General features: G+C 44.2%; 1 protein-coding gene and 1 pseudogene across 1 annotated transcript in view; one reads left to right on the top strand and one right to left on the bottom strand.

Annotated features, from left to right (window-relative positions):
• Window positions 1-15,673, top strand: part of Garre1 (granule associated Rac and RHOG effector 1) — a 49,396-nt gene extending 33,723 nt beyond the window's left edge. Inside the window, exons 8-13 of the mRNA XM_021167466.3 lie at window positions 4,925-5,050; window positions 7,314-8,326; window positions 10,911-11,076; window positions 12,644-12,781; window positions 13,456-13,534; window positions 14,018-15,673. Of these exons, the coding sequence (XP_021023125.1) occupies window positions 4,925-5,050; window positions 7,314-8,326; window positions 10,911-11,076; window positions 12,644-12,781; window positions 13,456-13,534; window positions 14,018-14,326 (1,831 nt within the window). The 3' untranslated portion in view covers window positions 14,327-15,673. The remainder of the gene's footprint in view (window positions 1-4,924; window positions 5,051-7,313; window positions 8,327-10,910; window positions 11,077-12,643; window positions 12,782-13,455; window positions 13,535-14,017) is intronic.
• LOC147003331 (large ribosomal subunit protein uL23 pseudogene) lies at window positions 2,163-2,569 on the bottom strand (annotated as a pseudogene).
• Window positions 15,674-16,245: the final 572 nt, after the last annotated feature.

Genomic DNA, 16,245 nt, shown 5'->3' on the forward strand with positions numbered 1-16,245 from the left:
TGAGCTTATATCATATATTCATTCTCATTGTAAATCTGGGGCCAAACAAAACTGTTTTTAGTTATATTTGTAACACTTCAAAAGATAAAGGGTTATTCATAGTTGTTTTCTAAGACAAAAGCTCCTATAAACAGGGAAGCAGGCCAGGGATATGACCCCATACATCAGGAAAGAAGACACTGCACAAGGGGACGAGGAAAGGTGCAACTCACAGTGATCACAGCAAGGAAAGGGAAAGACCAAAGACTCATTTTGCCCTAAAATAATTAGTTTCACTTCGATAGCAGTAAGAGATACTGGCAAGTACTGGTTTGAGCTAGATTACAGAAAAACAGGCCAAGAGACTTTTGGATGGAGAAGCAACCACACAAGGTTTTTGGAGAAAAGTGTATACAGTAAATGAAGCTGAAGCTGAATTTTTTTTTTTTTTAACATATTTATGTGGAGGACAGTGGACACCTTGCAGGAAGAGTCCATTCTCTCCCTCTGTCTTTGTAGATTCTGGGGACTGAACTCAGGTCATTAGATTTGCTGGCAAGTGCCTTTACTGGCTGAGTCATCTCTTTAACCCTCTAATACTCTCAGTGTCTGTCTGTCTGTCTGTGTCTGTCTATCTTGAGATGGTGTCTCATGTATTCCAGGCTTGTTTAAACTTGCTTTGTAGTGAAGGGCAACCTTGTAGCTAAGGATAGCCTTGAACTTCTGATCCTCCTGCTTCCACCTCCTAAGTGTTGGGATTATAGGTATGTATTGCCAAGCTCAGTTTTACAGGATGCTGGGGACCAAACCCAGACATTCTGGGCCAGCACTCTGCAATTTGAATTCCTAATTAAAATTCTCATTCAAAAGTTTTTATTGTTGTTGTTGAGACAGAGTCTTACATAAACACAGGGTGTGTCTAAAAATGATCTTGAACTCCTGATTCTTTTGCCTCCACCTCTTGAACTGGGATTACCTATGTATGTGATCATACCTAGCTCATTGGAAAACATGGACCTTTATATGGATTCTCATTTTGAGAAAAAGACATAACTTCTATAGAATTGGGTGATCATAAACAGCTTCTACAAAGCTAATTTGTTTTCTACCTTGGGTCAGAGGTGATGGGCAGCTCCAATTCTTTAAAGCCTGGTTTCTCAAACTTTGAAAGTAGCAGATTTCTGACACTCAGGGGATGCTGGCAATCTGTATGCTTAATAAGCACCTCAGGTAATCCTGGTGCAGGTGGCCAGAGGCCACACTTGGGAAAACACAGTCTGAAGGTAGTGGGAAAGGCATGAGGCCGGCAGGCTGAGAACAAAACTGACAGAACACTCACTGCCTGTGTGGTTCATTTCCTTTGTAATTTACTGTACCTTCTGAAATGGCATCTGTTACTGCTTGCAAAGGCTCCCTCTGCTGTCTGCTTTTTGTAATGATAAAAATTGGTTTTTGCTTTGAGGTTTTCTTTTGTTTTGTTTTTTCTCTTGGAAGCCAAGATCAAGTGTCTGACATGAAATGCTAGAGACCAGAAGTGTTTCAGATTCCAGCTGTTTTGGTTTTGTTGTGAAAGTATTTGCACATGGATATGATGAGGTATTGTGAGAATGAAGTGTACATACATAATCACTTGTGTTTCAGACTGCTGTGCACTAGGCCAGTGCTGGTTTTGCATAGTATTACATAGTATTTGTGGTGCTCTGAATTTTCACTGTGACCTTGCACTTGAGATCATTTGTGGAATTCTCCTCTTGTGTTGTCACTGTAGCATCAGAAAGTTTGCATTTTGAACATTTCCTGTTTTGGGGTTAGAGATGTTGGGCCTGTACAAGTATGTGCTCATTGGGAATGCTGAAGTGGGAGCGTGTTACTTCATTTTTAGGAAAATAATTGTCAGCAAACTAATCAAGAGTTTATTCAGCCAACCATGGGTGTACATGTCTGTCTTGCTGTCCCTTAGGAGGCTGACGGAGGATCCTTAAGCTTACACCATTATGGGTTACAGAAACAAGACACCCTTCCCCCTGTGTCTGTCTCTCACACACATGCACATATTTTTTAAAAGATTTATTTATTTATGGTGGGAAAAAAGTGTATATTTAGAATTAGCCATCTGGACCCAGTTTAGATGACCCCAATCTTGTTGGCAACATCTAGAGCATCATAATCAGGAGCTAAGTGAATTATGCCGCCTTCTGTCTGTCAGGCCTTGTCAGGGCATGGACTTTGGCCACATCATTGACATAGAGTTTTTTCACGGCCTCTTTGATCTGGTGCTTGTTGGCCTTGACATCCACAATGAACACAAGCACGTTGTTATCCTTTATTTTCTTCATGGCTGACTCGGTAGTCAGTGGGAATTTGATGATAGCATAGTGGTCAAGCTTGTTTCTCCTGGGTGCACTATTTCGAGGATATTTTGGTTGCCTCTGGAGCCACAGGGTCTTGGGCCGCTAGAAGGTGGGTAATGTTCTGATCTTTTTTTGTGGCTATGGACGCCTTTTAGCACCACCTTCTTAGCTCTCAAGGCCTTCGCTTTGGCTTTGGCTTTGGGAGGGGCAAGAGCTTCCTTCTTTGCTTTCAGTGCCATCTTGGTGAAAAGGGTGGCTTTTTTATGTGTACACTATGCTGTACAGATGGCTGTGAGCCATCACATGGTTGTTGGGAATTGAACTCAGGACCTCCGCTCTCTCTGGCCCAAAGATTTTATTTTTTATTATTATACGTAAGTACACTGTAGCTGTCTTTAGACACACCAGAAGAGGGCGTTGTATCTCACTACGGATGGTTGTGAGCCACCCTGTGGTTGCTGGGATTTAAACTCAGGACCTTCGGAAGAGCAGTCATTGCTCTTACCTGCTGAGCCATCTCACCAGACCAACACATACATGTTTTATTACATTCTCCACACATGACAATATATGACATAACAGCAGGAGGATGACTTTTGGATGATGAGTGGGGAATTACAGAAGCAAATACAGTGAGCAAAGGACAGTGGCAGGGGTGTATGGTATGTCATAGCGCAGCATGGGCCAGCAAACAAGATCAGTGTGTAAAGCACCTAATGAGTGAGGGTGAAGGTCTACTTTATCGCCTGTACCCATGTGAGAGTGGCCAAGGACCAACTCCACATAAGTGTGTAGCACAGAGAACACACTTTTTTTTTTTAATGGAACATGGCTGTAGGGGTGGAAAGGTGACTCAGTGGTTAAGAGCACTAACTGCTCTTCCAGAGGACCTAGGTTCAATTCCCAGCACCCACATGGCAGCTCATGGCTGTCTTTAACTCCAGGATACCATACCCTCACACAGACATATGTGCAGGCAAAACACCAATGCACATAAAATAAAAAAAGAAAGAAAGAAGAAGGAACCATGGCTGGCAAGATGCCTCAACTATTAAGAACACTTACTGTAGAGAACCTGAGTTTAATTCCCACACTGAGTAGTTCATAGCCATCCGTAATTCTATTCCAGGGGATCTAATGCTTCTGGTCTCCTTAGACACTGATAGTCACCTGTACAGATTCACACACATTCATAATTAGAATAATAAAGCCAGGCGTAGTGGTGCAGCCTTTAATCTTAGTACTCAGAAGAAGAAGAGATAAGAGACCTTGTGAGTTTGAGGTCAGCCAAGACTATATAATTCGATCTTAGCTCAAATAATAAGAATAAATAATAAATCTTAAGAATTATTTTGTATGAAAGTTGGTTTTAAAAAGTTAATCCCAGTACTCAGGAATTAAGGGCAGGAGGACCAGTTGTGTAGCAAGTTTAAGGCCAGCCTGGACTACATGAGCTTCTAACAGAACAAACAAAACCCTGTGAGATGACTAAACAGACCCTTGACCCCATGCCTGATAAGTTGAGTGTAATTCTTGGGACCCATATGGTGGAAGGAGGAAACCAGCTTCTACACATTCTCCTCACATGGCCCTTTGCACTCGTGTACATCTCCACGCACACATGCACACACACAGTGAATGTTCAAACAAACAAACAATCTTATATAAAGGCCTCTAAGCCTGACAGCCTCAGCTCAATTCCTGGAACCCATTGGTAGAAGGAAAGAGCTGGCTCCTGAAAGTAGCCGCCTAACCTCTGTTTGGGCCCATCCATTTATACTCACATACACACAATAAGTGACGTAAATGTATAAAGCCAGGGATGGTGGAGCACAGCTTTAATCCCAGCACTTGGGAGGCACAAGCAGGAAAATCTCTTGAGTTTGGAGTCACCCTTGTGTAGAGTTAGTTCCAGGACAACCATGGCTACACAGAGAAACCCTGTCTTGTAGGGTCTCACTGAAGCTGCAGGATATCCATTCAGCTAGAGTGACCTACTATCTAATGAGCTTCAGGGACCGTGGTGCCTTCATCCCCAGCCACCCTAACAGAAGCTGCAGTTATATCCCTGCTGTGCTTTTTTCAGGGCTTCTGGGCATTCCAACTCAGGACCTTTTTACTCACTCACGTGCACACACATTGGTGTATGCACAAGTGTTTTCCTCTTACAATGGAAAGTTTAGCTTACTTTAGATGTGTTCTTATACAGCCATGCTGCCCTGTATGCATCATATGTTGCCTAAGTATTCTCTTTATTAGAGCTTGGTCCTACTGAGAAACGTGGTACCTCTGTCTCCTCTCCTTTTGCACAGGACTTGGTGTACTCACTAGGTTGCTTGGTTGTTGGACTCCCTAGTTTTTTTTTTTCTTTGTTGCTTTGGCTGTCCTATAATACCTATGTATACCAGAATAGCCTTCAACTCACAGAGATCTTCCTGCTGGGACTAAAAGACACAATGCACCACCACACCTAGCACTCCTGAGCTCTTTTTGGGTGCTAGAAGTACTTAAGTTGTAGTGTCTTTCATAATGCTTTTTGAACACCTTTTCAGAGAAGTATTGGTCAGGACTAACATGACTTGGTTTGTGTCTAGGTGCTTGAAGGAAGACCCTGCTACCATGTCCCTGTTGCAGAGGAGCCTGGATCCCGAGAAGACCCTAGGTCTGGTGGATGTGCTTTACACAGCCGTGCTAGACCTAAACCGCTGGAGAACAGGGAGGTTGGTGTCTCCTGCACTTACATGGAGGAGCTATACATATGGTTTGCATTTTAGATCCATAGCCAGGAAGCAGTGTAGCCACATACAATCCAATTCATGTAAGCTCCTGCCTCTGAGAGCATGGGTAAATACAGCAAGGTAGAGAACTTTTTGGTAACTTTATTTCAAGATGGGTCAAACATGCAGATGAGATGCAAGAAGTTCTCCATTATCTACATTTCTTAACCTGTTAATACTTGGCCTTCCTTGTTTTAATCATGGAGTATGGTCATGGAGAGAACTCTTAACCCAGTTCTCATTCCCGGACGCAAAAGCAGAGAAGTGTTTACAACATTTTCTTGTATTCTTCATGAAATTTATTTGCACGTAAAAATAGCTGAGTTACAAATGTTCTCTGTGAGTTGCTCGTTTTACACTGGCAGAAACCTTAAACATTTACCCCTGCTCTCATCTCTTTTCCTTTCCTCTCCTGACAGACTGTCTTATTTGTACCTCAGGGTGGCCTCAAACTTACTATGTAGTCCAAATTGTCTTGAACTTTTGTAAGCATTTTGTCTCAGCTCCTAGCAATAAGAAGTCATCACACAAAGCCGGGTGTGGTGGTGCATGCCTTTAATCCCAGCACTCGGGAGGCAGAGGCAGGCGGATTTCTGAGTTCGAGGCCAGCCTGGTCTACAAAGTGAGTTCCAGGACAGCCTGGGCTATACAGAGAAACCCTGTCTTGGGGGAAAAAAAAAAGAAGTCATCACACCCAGCTTTCTCCTCCTAAGGCGAGTTCAGTGCAGTATCTTGTCAAGAGTTACAGCAGCCAGCTGCCTTGTCTCCTGCTTCATGGCATTTTTTATCTGTATATTTCCCTGTTGTAGAAAGAGTATTCAGGGCCCAGTGTGGTGACAGATACCTTTAATTCCAGCACTCAGAGGCAGATTGATCTCTACATTCAAGGTCAGCAAGCCTGGTCTATGTGGTTTGTTTCAGAAAACCAAAAGAAAGAAAAGAGGGTGGGGAAGAGTACTCAGAAATTAATGGAAGGAACAGCTGTGCATGCCACAGCAGCAATGCAGAGTGGCCATAAGCCTCCTCCCCACCACCCCTACCATTTACATGTATCCATTGTTTCTCTGGTGAATCTCTTTTTGTACCACCACACTAGCCAGGCTTTGCTCTCTTATCCTGCAGTTAGCTTTTCATTCAGCTCCCGATGCTACTGTTGCACAGCCTCGAGTGAGACACTGAGTAGTCATTTATGTATAGAGCACATGAACCCAGGACCTGCCTGACCAAGCTTACATTCTGTTGCTCTGATAGATATAGCACTATCAGAAGCAACTGGGGGGGGGGGGGGCACCAAAGAGATGGCTCAGAAGTTAAGAGCACTGACTGTTTTTCTTCTTTAAATTTTATTTTTCAATGATTTATAACTAATATGTCAAAATTTGTACGTTGACATGGTATCATCTGAACTTGTTCAATTCACCCATTAAATCTACTCTTGTTTTTGCAAAAAAAAAAAAAAAAAAAAAAGCACTGACTGCTCTACCAGAGGTCCTGAGTTCAATTTTCCGCAACCACATGGTGGCTCACAACCATCTGTAATGGGATCCGATGCCCTCTTCTGCTGTATCTGTAAACATCTACAGTGTATATACAATGTATACATATATGTGTGTGTGTGTGTATGTTTATATATGTATGTGTGTATATATATACATACATACTCATATATGTATGTGTGTATATTTTATATATATATATATATATATCTTGAAAAAACAAAAAAACCCAAATAGGGGAAAGGGGTTGTTTGGCTTACAGATCCTAGAATCCATCACCTAGCCAAGGCAAGAACCTGGAGGCAGGAGCGTTCTTATACAACCCAGAATCACTGGCCCAGGGGTGGCACTGCTCACAGTGGCATGGGCCCTCATCAATCAAAGATTATAGGATTGCCTCTCAATGGAGGTTCCAATTCCAAGATAATTAGCATGTATCAAGTTGACAAAAACAAACAAAAACACTATCCAAGACACCACCAGAGAGGTCTTTTTTTCAAACTCAGGCAAGTTCTTGCCGGTCTCCACTCTTTCCTCCCTGTGTCCCTGTAGCTTACTTGCTCACTGCAGTGCTGGGACTTAAAACACCATGATGCCAGTAATCAATGTCTAGTAATCAATAGTATCCATCCTCAGGCTAGCAATCAATACAAAAAAGTCCTGTTCTCCAACTTTTTCTCTTGTTGTTTTTTTTTCCCTTGTTCAAATAGGGAACAAGCTTTACCCTGTATACAGATCCAGCTACAAAGGGATATCTGTGATTTTGGGAATCAAGCTGACCTGCCTTCTGGAAATGGAAGCAAATCCTCGGGACTGCAGAAGACTTTCTCCAAACTGACATCCCGGTTCACAAAGAAAGTGTCGTGCACCAACTCTGGCAGCACACACTATTCCAAAAACATCTTCACAGCCGGGTGTTCAGAGGAGAAGGCCAAAATGCTGGGCAATAATATTGATACACGGTTACAGAGCATTTTGAACATTGGTAACTTCCCTAGGACTACAGACCCTTCACAGTCGTCTCAGAATTCCAGTAATCCAATGGTCAATGGCTTTCTCCTGGAGAGACGTGAGAATTTCCTGCATGGGGATGATGGCAAGGATGAGAAGGGCATGAACTTACCCACTGATCAGGAGATGCAGGAAGTGATAGATTTTCTCTCAGGCTTTAACATGGGCCAGTCCCATCAGGGCTCCCCACTGGTGACAAGGCGTAACTCTACTGCCACTGCCATGGTGACTGAACAGAAGGTAGGAACCATGCAACCACAGCAGCCATCACTGCCATTGGCTCCTCCACTGCGGCCACCCCAGGCAGGAGCACACACGCCTCTGGCAGCCCAGCAAGGTCTGGCTCCTCAGCAGCAGTCTCCAAAGCAGCAGCAGCCCCAAGTCCAGTACTACCAGCACCTGCTGCAACCCATTGGATCACAGCAGACTCCACCTCAGCCACGGGCGCCTGGGAAATGGGTACACGGCTCATCTCAGCACCCATCACAGCCCATGGCAGCGGGTCTGTCTCCTCTTGGTCAGTGGCCTGGCATATCTGATCTCAGCTCTGACTTGTACAGCTTGGGTCTAGTGAGCAGCTATATGGACAATATGATGTCAGAAGTTTTGGGACAGAAGCCCCAGGGACCTAGGAATAACACCTGGCCAAACCGTGACCAAAGTGATGGAGTCTTTGGAATGCTGGGAGAGATTTTGCCTTTTGATCCTGCAGGTAGGTGAGGCCTTCCCACTATTCACCCCATTAATCGTTCAATACAGTCACTGAGGAATTCTTAGAGGCCTATTTATCATAGCCTTATAAGGTATAGTAGTACATGGATATACTAGTGTGCTCTACTAGTACGTACCTATACCCAACCCCTAAGCGTGTGCTAGCACTCTCATTGTCTTCTGCAAGAGGTGTAACAAGAATGGGAAGCAGATTAGGAAAGTGTCTGAGAAGGGAGCACCTTAATCCAATTTGTTTACTTTTTGTGGTACTGAGTATTGAATCCAGGGCATCCTCACATGTGTTAAGCAAGCATTCCACCAATGAGCCTGCCTTATTCTCTCCCTCCCTTTCTTTTTAGTTAGAAAGTCTCACTAATTTGTCAGATTGATCTCAAACTTCTTTTCTAGCCACAGTTGGGCTTTGAATTTGGGATTGTGGGTTGGAAATATGGCTTACTTGTTCAAGGTTGACTTGAGTGGCAGTGATATGTAACCTCTATCTGGCTTTGGTAAATTCCATGATGTAGTTGGTTAAAAGTCATGTGATTCTCTAAAGTTATTAAATACTTCAAATTCATAGTAGCAAGACATTAGAAAACAGTTTAGTTTGTAGAGATGGGTGGGCTGTTATGAGCATCTCTGTGTTCAGTTCCCAAAACACACACCTGTCAGTTCACATACCCCTGTAACTTCAGCTCTTGAGGATCCAATACTATTTATTGGCTAGCTTCCAAACACCCACGAGGACATGCACATATACACACATTTCATTTTTAAAATTTTTTTATGTATAGGAATGTTTTGTCTGTATATATGTGTGTGCTTCATGTACATGCCTGGTACCTTCAAAGGTCAGAATAGAGCTTCAGATTCCCTGGAACTGGAGTTATGAATGACTGTGAGCCACCACCTGGGTGCTTGGAAGCAAACCTGGATCCTCTACAAAATCAACAAATATTCTTAACCACAAATCCTCTCTCCGGGGGCTGGTGAGATGGCTCAGTGGGTAAGAGCACTGACTGCTCTTCCAAAGGTCCTGAGTTCAAATCACAGCAACCACATGGTGGCTCACAACCATCTGAAATGAGATCTGACGCCCTCTTCTGGTGAGTCTAAAGACAGCTACAGTATACTTATAGTGTCTGCGGTTGGTGGCTGATTATGGGATGGATCCCTGGGTAGGCAGTGTCTGGATGGTCCTTCCTTCTGTCTCAGCTCCAAACTTTGTCTCTGTAACTCCTTCAATGGGTATTTTGTTCCCTATTCTAAGGAGGAATGAAGTATCCACACTTTAGTCTTCCTTCTTCTTGATTTTCATGTGTTTTGCATGAAATTGTATCTTGTGTATTCTAAGTTTCTGGGCTAATATCCACTTATCAGTGAGTCCATATCATGTGTGTTCTTTTGTGATTGGGTTAATCTCACACAGGATAATATCCTCCAGATCCATCCATTTGCCTAAGAATTTAATAAATTCATTGTTTTTAATAGCTGAGTAGTACTCCATTGTGTAAATGTGCCACATTTTTTGTATCCATTCCTCTGTTGAGGGACCTTTGGGTTCTTTCCAGCTTCTTTTATGTTTATTTTTCATGTTTTGCTTTAAAGAGGCTGTCACTATATAGCCTTGGCTAGTTTAGAACTTACTGTGGACCAGTCTGGCCTTGAACTCACAAATCTACCTGCCTCAGCCTTCTAATTGCTGGGATTTAAAGGTGTACACTACCCTGTGTGGCCTAGATTTTTATGTATATGAATGTGTACCACATGAGTGCGTAGGAGTTAGGGATGGTTGTGAGCCATCATTTGGGTGCTGAAAATTGAACCCAGGCCTAATGCAAGAGCAAGTAGTCTTCACTGCTAAGCCTTGTTTGTGTTTAAAATTTAGGGTTTTTTTTCTAGACAGGGTTTCTCTGTGTAGCCCTGGCTGTCCTGGAACTCACTTTGTAAACCAGACTGGCCTGGAACTCAGAAATCCACCTGCCTCTGCCTCCCAAGTGCTGGGATTAAAGGTGTGCACTACCACCACCATACCAAAAATTTAGCTTTGGGGGACTAGATAGATGGTTCAGTGGTTAGGAGCCCTGACTGCTCTTCCAGAGGACCTGGGTTCAATTCCCAGTACCCACATGGTAGCTCACACTGTCTATAAGTCCAGTATCTGATACCCTCACACAGACATACATGCAGGTAAAACACCAATGCACATAAGAACAAGTTAGCTTTGGGAGGCTTAGTTGGGTTCTCTGAGAGTTGCAGGGTAGTCTGTGCTATATAGTTGGTTTATGGGCACACAGCAAGACTTTTTCTCAAAAAGCGAAAGTAGCGGTGGATAGTTCAGACTTTTGTTCTTTGTCTTCTTTTGACATCCAGACCCTGCCTATGCCAGCCCCAACCTTAGACCTGTGTGCTATAAACCCAATCTCAGTTCAGGGAGTGGCCATAGCCTGCAGCCAACCAATGGGACAGTTACTTGCTAGGTTCTCACCACTTTACTGTATGTATGACCAGTTCATCCTCAGAGGAGAGGAAAGGAAGAGGTCGATTTGGCCTTAAATCCTGCCTTTTCCTTTGTCTCAACACAGTGGGCTCAGACCCAGAATTCGCACGCTATGTGGCAGGAGTGAGCCAGGCAATGCAGCAGAAGCGGCAAGCCCAACATGGCCGCCGGCCAGGCAACCCCCGTGGCAACTGGCCGCCCATGGAAGACGCTCATCGGACCTGGCCTTTGCCAGAGTTCTTCACAGAAGGGTGAGTTCTGCCTAGAGCAAGGAAGCCAAATTTGGGATCTGGATGCCTCTTATGGCCTTGCTTTGAGGAAGGCTCACTGGCCTTCATTCACGTTTCCTGAGCATTGAAAGTGTAATGTGCTAAATCTTGGTGCGTTCAGATTCTAATATAGGATGTTAAGGGGTAGAATGTATCCACATAAACATACCCCTGCAATGAATGAGTGACTTAAGACAGCCTATTATAAAAGCAATACACATACTACAAGATTTTAAACATATTTCTCATATTAAAATATTTTATCTCTAAAATTATAAATATGGGGGCTAAAATAATATAAGATTATATACATATATGTGTACTAACTTATATAAAAAAGTATAAATACTAACTTATGAATAAAGAGAGAGAGAGAGAAAACAAAAGAGCCTTTCCCGCTTGGAGCAGGGATTTTTTTTTTTTTTTTTTGGTGGTTTTTTTGAGACAGGGTTTCTCTGTGTAGCCCTGGCTGTCCTGGAACTCACTTTGTAGACCAGGCTGGCCTCGAACTCAGAAATCCTCCTGCCTCTGCCTCCCGAGTGCTGGGATTAAAGGTGTGCGCCACCATGCCCGGCTTGGAGCAGGGATCTTATTTGACAGAGGTTCATGTGGCCTTTCTGGTAAAAGGAGCCTTGGTATAAAACCCAGTAGGTATCGGAATGCTGCTGTTATCCCACAGAAAGCAAAGCTGGCTTGGTGTGTGTAGCTTAGCAGTAGCATGTGTACTTAGCGTGTACAAGACCCTGAGCTCAAACCCCAGTGCAGCAAAGGCCAAGGCACAAGCTTCAGCTCTAGTGTATCAAAAAACTATGGGCAGGGCATGGCAGTACACACCTGTCCTCAGCCCCGTGGGAGGCAGGCACACAACAATGTCCTGTGTTTAGGTTAGTAAGGGCTACAGTTGGAGGCTAGCCTGAACTACCTAGAGAAACCTAATTTCAGGAAAACAAGCAGACAAACCAAAAACCCCAGGCTGGAGAGGTGGCTGAATGATTTAAGAGCCCTTACTATACCTTTGCAGAGGACCCAAGTGATTCCCAGCACCCACATGGTGGCTCATAGACGGTTTTAGCTCCAGTTCAGGCCAGGCAGTGATGGTGCTTCCTTTTCGTGTCAGCATTTGGGAGGTGGAGGCAGGCATATCTCGGAGTTTGAAGCCAGCCTGGCCTACAGAGCCAGTTCCAGGACATCCAGGGCTACACAAAGTAACCTTGTCTCAAAACAAAACAAACCGTCCAATGCATCAGGGAGTTGACCCCCCACTTCTAGCCTCTGAGGGCACCTGCACATAGGGACACACATATACATAAAAACTTAAGTCTTTGAGAGAATTATGAATCTGTCTCAGATTACCTCCTGGTCAGTAAGTGTGGAGAGTGAAAGAGCATCCCCAATTTGTTTCTCTCTATAATCAGCCACATACCAGTCATGGGCTTCTTGGGGATAAAAAGTAGTGACTCTTTTGAGGAGAAAGGAAGAAAATGTCACTAGTGGCAGAGAGAGGCAGCAGAGGCTGTGGGAGGTCTGACCGATTTCTCTGCATTCTCAGGGACAGCCTGCACAGTGGCTGGTCAGGAGCTCAGGGAGACTCGGCCAGTTCCAGTGATGAGACCTCTTCAGCCAATGGGGACAGTCTGTTCTCCATGTTTTCAGGGCCTGACCTTGTTGCTGCTGTTAAACAGAGAAGGTAAGGAAATTGCTAAACCAAGGATTGGAGAGCCACCATTCTGCCTCTGGGGAAGCCAGAAGCCCTGTTGTTTGCCCTGTGACTGACCGAACAAAGGCTGTTCTGGAGTCATCTTCAAAAGGTGTCTTCCAAGAAGAAAATCTGTGCTGGGCTAGTGGGACACTGGTCTTAGGCTGTGTGAGAAAAGGAAGTCACCTCTGTCAGGTCTGTGTCCATACACAACAATTCTGGCTCAGATCTGCTGTATCTTGTCCCTTTTACTCATCAGTGTAAAGCAAGCATGCTTTTTTTCTTTTTTTAGAATATTTTATTTTTTGAAAGTTTCATACATGTATACAATGTATATTGATCATATCCATCACAAAGTATTTTTTTTTAAATCCCAAACATACCCAGTGCATGTTAAACACTTTGAGTAACTATTGATTAAATTAATAAAAAGCTAAAGGGGGTTAACTCAGCTGTGCAAACAGCCAGTGCCATCTCCATGCTGGCTGCAGCTCCCACCCACTTCCTATACAGGCTTTACAGACAGGGATGCTGCCTCCCAGGTCATACTGACCCTGGTGTACCCAAGGGCTCAACACCTAGACTGGGGACCTAGAGACCAGAGCCAATCTCTGTCCCATCAATGATGCCAAGTGGTCAATGCTCTGAGCTCTTGATTCTTTCAGGAAACACAGCAGTGGAGAGCAGGAGACCAGCACACTGCCCTCACCACCTCTCCTGACCACAGTGGAGGACGTGAACCAGGTATTGTGAGCTAGCTCATGGTAAAGACCTTGGATCTCAAAGTCATAAGGGTTTTCTCTGTGGTGAATTATTTTCTCATGATTTTTGTCTAAATGGGGAGATATGGTCACCTTAGCTGACCCAGCCATGTGGTAGAGGAAGCTCTGAGACTGTGCTCATATGAGTCACACAGTACACTCACTGTTCAGATCAGTTAAAGTAAGGGCTGTGGCTGTAAATATTGAACTATGAAAGTTGTACACACATGTAAGTGTATATGTACAGAAACACAAGTTCAACTTCACAGTTGGGCTGCAAGAATGCTGTGTGGATTGTGCAGGCATTGAGCACTGATATCAGTGTACCAAGCTGTGGGCAGCTGTTCTCACTGTGTCCACTAGGTAGAAAGAGTTGGAGTTCTGGGAGTTAGGTGGGCTGGGACACAATGAAAACTCAACCAAAACCTCTAAAACCTCTAAACCTAAAATCTCTTCTGTTTCCCAGGATAACAAAACCAAAACGTGGCCACCCAAAGCACCATGGCAGCACCCTTCCCCGCTGCCCGGCACGCTGCCCAGCCCAGCTGCACCACTCTATGCAGTCGCCAGTCCTGGCAGCCAGTGGAACGACACCATGCAGATGCTGCAGTCCCCTGTGTGGGCTGCAGCCAGTGACTGCAATACCACCTCCTTCACCTATGTTCAGACACCACCACAGCCCCCACCTCCACCAGCACATAAGGCAGCACCCAAGGGCTTCAAGGCCTTCCCTGGGAAGGCTGAACGTAGGCCAGCCTATTTGCCCCAGTACTGACTACAGCTAGCCTGCTGCCCATCAAAGCTGTTGGGGCAACTGTCCCCAAGGCTAACTAGCTGATACTAGCCCCCAGAAGGACCAGTACACCCTGTCCCAGGGACAGAAATGTTCCTTGGGTCTGAGGTGATTGGCAGCTCCAAGTCTTTAAAGCCTGGTTTCTCAAATTTTGAAGGTAGCAGACCCCTGAGAGCCAGCTGAAGATGGAGATTTCTGACACTCAGGGGATGCTGGCAATCTGCATGCTTAATAAGCACCTCAGGTAATCCTGGTGCAGGTGGCCAGAGGCCACACTTGGGAAAACACAGTCTGAAGGTAGTCAGTCCTGCATGTGGGAAAGGCATGAGGCCTGCAGGCTGAGAACAAAACTGACCATTCTTTGAAACTCTCTTCTCTTTAACACACTGAGTGAGACCCACACCCATCACTAATTTTATAGATATTTTTCATGTAGGCTTTCGGTTAAAACGTCTCCTGCCTAAAATGCAGTGGCTATCTTAAGATCCAGGTACACTGGCTGAAGGTTAGTTAGCTCAGCACTGTCTTCATTTAAGCTTATATAAGATGCTAGTGATCAGAAGCAACCACCTGGCTTCCCATGGGTCGGTAGCTCCTCTGAAGCACCCAGGGGTGCAGGCTCATGTAATGTACAAGAGCAGGATTGGGAAACTGCTGTCAGACATATTCTGGCCTCCCAGGGGGTGCAGCTGGTGCCCTCATTTCCTTCCACCATGACCAGGGCAGCACCAGCACCATGCTCCTCTACAGAAGGAACTGTGGAGGGGAGGGGTTGCACCAAGACCCCCCACACTCAGAACCACAGTGACATTGCGAGCTGACTCAAAGACAAAGAAATTATGATGTAGACAGGAATTCAAAATCTTTGTTTAGTCACCAACAACACCTCACTTTTAGTTAATGTGTGCCATTAAACAGATGACACTCCATGGATTTGGGGATATTTTCCAGCTAGAATGGATCCAGAATTGAATGGTGCTTAAATTGAGAAATAATAAATATATATAGAGTAGACATTTCCCACTATATATTAATTGAGGTTGCAGAAGGCTCTTTATATAAAACTTATTTAAAATTTTCATATTTCATCTTTGAAAATGTCTAATTGAGAAAAATCCATGATATTTTCTGGTATGAAAGTTTGACAGTATTAATTTTTTTATATTTTCTTAAATCATTAAACCATTTTAATATATGTTAACTACTAATAAATGGTTTATTCTTTCTAACTCCATGTAAGCTTTTCCAATGAAGATTGTAATAACACATTTTTGTTCTCATTTTTCTACAGATAAATTTATATTTAAAAATACCAAAAAAAAAAATCCCTATGTATACACACCACACACCACACACATACACATACACATTCACTTATAAGAAAATTATAGAGGACCTGTAGGGTGAGCCCAGCCACCTGCGTTTTTAGTACTGTGTCTCCAGGCTGCCTGAGGCCTCAGCTGTTGTCATTCGTGCTGTGTGGGGGTGACATTTCTGCCTGTAATGAAGATCCTTCTCAGTGGGTTTGGAATATTCACCTCACCATGTTTACAGAGAACTATTTTGTACATAGAGTTTTCCAGGCACGTACTTTGCACCAGCCCTGTGTGGCTGTTGTCTGTGTTAGCTGTCACAGTGTGCACACTAATCTGTTCAAAGTTCCTTGTGGCTGTTTGACTTGTAAAAACTTTGTATTTCCTTCAGTAATGTGTCCACAGTGCTGTGTTTCCAGTTCTAGTCTTCTGCAGTACTTTCATTTTCATAGTGCCTCCCTGAAGACCTCACCCTGGGCCAAGGTCACTCCTCGGTGCCACAGCACAGGTGACACTGCTAATTGTCATCTCTGGTCTGTCTTTCTCTATTAAGGAAGATATTTGTCTCCACGGCTGTGTGACCGTGTG

This window comes from Mus caroli, unplaced genomic scaffold (genome assembly GCF_978045245.1).
Source record: "Mus caroli unplaced genomic scaffold, Mus_caroli_1 scaffold_8, whole genome shotgun sequence".
Taxonomy (NCBI): domain Eukaryota; kingdom Metazoa; phylum Chordata; class Mammalia; order Rodentia; family Muridae; genus Mus; species Mus caroli.